General features: G+C 57.8%; 3 protein-coding genes across 3 annotated transcripts in view; 2 read left to right on the top strand and 1 right to left on the bottom strand.

The window, feature by feature from the left end:
* Positions 1-595, top strand: part of LAESUDRAFT_728502 (uncharacterized protein) — a 1619-nt gene extending 1024 nt beyond the window's left edge. The window contains exons 3-4 of the mRNA XM_040909451.1: positions 1-94; positions 151-595. Of these exons, the coding sequence (XP_040761760.1) occupies positions 1-94; positions 151-554 (498 nt within the window). The 3' untranslated portion in view covers positions 555-595. The remainder of the gene's footprint in view (positions 95-150) is intronic.
* A 1259-nt stretch (positions 596-1854) lies between these two features.
* LAESUDRAFT_728500 (uncharacterized protein) lies at positions 1855-2406 on the top strand. Its single transcript, XM_040909450.1, has 2 exons — positions 1855-1978; positions 2021-2406. Exon 2 carries the CDS (start codon positions 2101-2103, stop codon positions 2350-2352), a length of 252 nt encoding a protein of 83 aa, XP_040761759.1. The 5' UTR covers positions 1855-1978; positions 2021-2100; the 3' UTR covers positions 2353-2406.
* Positions 2407-2777: 371 nt separating this feature from the next.
* Positions 2778-3474, bottom strand: LAESUDRAFT_315533 (uncharacterized protein). The gene is made up of 4 exons (XM_040901975.1): positions 3285-3474; positions 3131-3225; positions 2948-3076; positions 2778-2881 (listed from the first exon to the last, which is right to left on the bottom strand). The coding sequence occupies exons 1-4, from the start codon at positions 3381-3383 to the stop codon at positions 2872-2874; spliced, it is 333 nt and encodes a 110-aa protein (XP_040761758.1). The 5' UTR covers positions 3384-3474; the 3' UTR covers positions 2778-2871.

Raw genomic sequence — 3474 nt, 5'->3', positions numbered from 1 at the left:
TGGCAATGCCTCCAGCTGACGACGGGCCTGCTCAAGCGCTGGAGAGTATACTACTCCCCGCTGCCCACGCTCATCCGTCTCTTGGCCCTGCAGGGTGCGCGGTCGTCCGTTCTCTCCGCACGCTCCTCGCTCTGACGCTCGGATACACAGCGATCTGCTGGCCCGCGACGCACCTCACGCTCTCGGTGCTCAACCACGAGGCGCGCCCGGCGCTCTGCTGGGCGGTGATCGGGACGACGACGTGCTACAGCCGGAGCATCCAGCTCTGGGTGACCTCCAACATCGGGCCCGCGCCTGCACCACCTCCCGCCGCCGCCGCCGCCGCCGACAGGTCGCGTTCAGCTGGGGTGGTGGGACAGCCGTCGCCGCTGCGCCAGTCGGTGCTTGCGCGGGCGAGCGGGATGCGCGAGGAGTGGATGCGGCTGAGGAGGCGCCGCTGGGATTGGGGCGCGGTTGGACGCAAGTGCGTGCTCCCCGCTGGGATCGTGTATTTCGTGATGGCGTGGGCGGAGATGCTGAGACGGGAGTGGGAGCGCGCGGGCCCGGGTGTTTAGATGTATGATAGACAGAGTAGATACTGTATTGCTGTATGCAATTGCCCATTGCGCTCGCCTTCATCTTAGCTGCGTTCCTACTGTCCCCAGTACACATGGCTACGGTCTCAAACCCTAGTAGACTGCTCTGATCCATTGTTTCTAATTCTGCTAGCGCACGGGCGCCTAAAGCACAAACCTGCCTCGATGGCATTCCGCGCGGCTTTCTATGGTCCCAAGTCTACCTCCCACTCTATATTCCGTCTGTCCTCACTTCCAATGTACTTGCAGCTGCCTATGCTTCCACATCACCCCCTGTGCGGCATCCATGCAACTCCGTGGTCTGTCTATGAGTCTCGATGCCTGTGCCACCGCGCACAGCCCGTGTTGGCCTACTCAATTGCCAGGTCGTCGCCTCTTGCAGATGCAACGGAGCCACACCATCGCCCGCACCGCCTGCTATGTACTTCATCCTCTTCAGCTTGGGTTGTGAGTGCTACCTCACCCGGACTCGTTCTGTCTCTCCGCGCATCGCAGGACACGCCCTCTGCCGTCTGTACATCTCTTTCTCGCATACTCTCCATATCGCGTTGTAGACTCGTCCGACGGCCTGCTTCTGCAGCCTATGTGTGCTTGGAACTATCGTCGCGAAGCCGTCGAGTGGGGCATCATCCGCGCTCGTCTATCGTCGAAGGTTTGCGGGCTATCTGCGTTCACATACGCGTACAGGGAGTTTAGGTCGCGGAAAGAAGTCGTAAATGCGAAAAGTATCTCTCTCGTAAGTACTGGCGTCGCATTCTCCTCATCTGACCATGTTTGAACCCCCAAAGCTCCACGGCCACACATCGCGTTCGCCCTAGCATCGCGCTCCCCCTCTACCCGTTCAAGGCCGGTGTTTGCGCACAGATATCAGTCATGCATCATGCAGCGACCGCGTCGGCTCAGCACTCACGACGCGACAACTCAAGGCCCACGAGTTGCAGTCACATATCCGAGGATGCTTATCGGTCCGTGCGGGGAGCTTCTGCTGCACGCGGCGCTGGCTTCGACGTTCACATCGCGCATCTGACCTCCCACTGTGAGTACTCGCTGTATGCACGCGAGTGGCGACTTCCGTGCTGGCTAACGCGCGACGTAGCTTGACCTGATCCCAACGGACAGGCTATGTCTTCCGGTACCCAACCTCCGAGACGGCAGCCAGCGAGCACGCTGTTAATGGCTCGCCGTCGTCCTGAATGATGCAGGATTCAAGATTGTATGTTCGGCCCTCTCACCAGCCGCCATGGGACGTGATACGCTGATGCCATTGTCCACCACCGCACGTCGGCTCCAATGCACCCGCCTGCGAGGCAGATCCACGACAAGCTCGGAGTCTATTCCTCAAGCGATCGACACCAACACCAGACTGTGCGGTGCCAGGGCGACCGAGCCGATGAGAGGACGACGTGCGTATAGGCCGACGCGAGCACGACGGGCACAGCATCCGTGCGCATGCCTGATCTCAAGAGGGTGCCGGCTGTGCGCATTGGTCTGCCGCTCCCCACGCGTATCTCCGTGCGTGACGCTTATGGCTGCGGCTGGCGAGACCGCTGAGAACGAGGTCACGAGAACGTTTCAAGCGGTTCTCACTCGAGAACCTGCGCGTCGCGAAGAGCACGAGGTGTCTTCGCCATGCAAAATTATGGCAGACCCTCATAGACTCGCGACCTCGCAGCTAGTCGAGTGCTCCCTCGGGCGTTCTTTCAATGCCCGCATCGCTTCGCGTCCGATCAGGTGTGCGACCGTCGTCGCGGAGAGAAGTGTTCATGTTCATGTATGACTCAGGTAATCTTCTCAATTTATGACACCGTTCTATAGTACATCATCATGTGGCTGAATACTAAGCATGATCACGTTCGAGATAATGCAGTGACCAGAAGTTCGATTTCTGGTGTGGGAACGATGTACGGAAGCCTTCTCCGGCAGCTTGCTTGGGTAGAACCCACAGAAGATGCGGGAGGGTGGAAAAATTGCTGTGGCCGCTCTCATGGACAGAGAACCGATGCCGGTATTCTGTTATTTGAGGTCGGATGGGTGATGTGAAAATAACCAACTTCGCTTACCGTATGCCTCGGAAATGGGGCCAAATTCAAGTGAGCAGGATCCCATCATGCAGGCTCACATCACAATATCCCATATCATAGAATTACGATCACAGGCGGCTGATGAGGATGGACGTGAGATAGAGACAGCTTCGCGAGTGTCCAGGCAGCCAGGTGACGGAAAGAACTCATTGAGTCATTCTCATAATGAGGCTTCGCGGGGGCTGGGACATTGTGAGATGAAGTCCAGAGCAACCTCACAGTGGCCTAGACGTGTGTGGAATGAATGGGGAGCTCAGATTTTGCCAAACTTCCTATGCTGTGGAAGCGTACCGGTAGAGAGGAAGCCCGAGGCTGCCACCCAAAGGAAGCGCAGGCTCATAACACTTCATCTTGACACGGGTAAGGGCCGAGATGGCCTCTGAGTCAGAGAAAGAAGTTGTACCAAGAAGGGAGGGGCTTCTATCACAGGCTGTCGGCACCACCATGAAGCAAGTTGGTGTGATCGTTATGCACAGAAAGACTCCATGTAAGCGTGATCGAGAGCCAGCCGCAATCGCAAACATGCCTCGTCGACAGAACGACAGAGGACAGGCGGGTGCACCCACCAGCTCCAAGCCAGAGCCCTGCAAGTCAACGGACGATCCGAGACGTGAGAGAGTTTACGTACGCTGATAACACGAGGCCAACGGCGATCAAGATAAGACATCAAAATCAATGTGGCCGCCGTACGCCCACATTCCGATCGGCAGCTTCTGGAGCCAAACATGGCCGATTCACCAAAGGTGAGCCGGTCCTGTGCGAGAGAAGACCTTGCAGAGGATCGGTTTGGTGTGGCCTGGAGCGGATACTTTCATATT

The sequence above is a fragment of the Laetiporus sulphureus genome (genome assembly GCF_001632365.1).
Source record: "Laetiporus sulphureus 93-53 unplaced genomic scaffold LAESUscaffold_35, whole genome shotgun sequence".
Lineage (NCBI taxonomy): Eukaryota > Fungi > Basidiomycota > Agaricomycetes > Polyporales > Laetiporaceae > Laetiporus > Laetiporus sulphureus.
Note: the sequence above shows the minus strand (reverse complement) of the source record. Positions and strands in the feature narration are given on the sequence as shown.

What these genes read in the sequence shown, in the direction of transcription:
- LAESUDRAFT_728500 (XM_040909450.1), top strand. Translation starts at nt 2,101, where the DNA reads ATGGCTGCGGCTGGCGAGACCGCTGAGAACGAGGTCACGAGAACGTTT.
- LAESUDRAFT_315533 (XM_040901975.1), bottom strand. Translation starts at nt 3,383, where the DNA reads ATGTTTGGCTCCAGAAGCTGCCGATCGGAATGTGGGCGTACGGCGGCC. An exon ending in GTTGGCCTCGTGTTATCAGC is followed by an intron (nt 3,226 to 3,284) that starts GTACGTAAACTC and finishes TCTGGCTTGGAG; the next exon opens with CTGGTGGGTGCACCCGCCTG. An exon ending in CGCTTACATGGAGTCTTTCT is followed by an intron (nt 3,077 to 3,130) that starts GTGCATAACGAT and finishes AGCCTGTGATAG; the next exon opens with AAGCCCCTCCCTTCTTGGTA.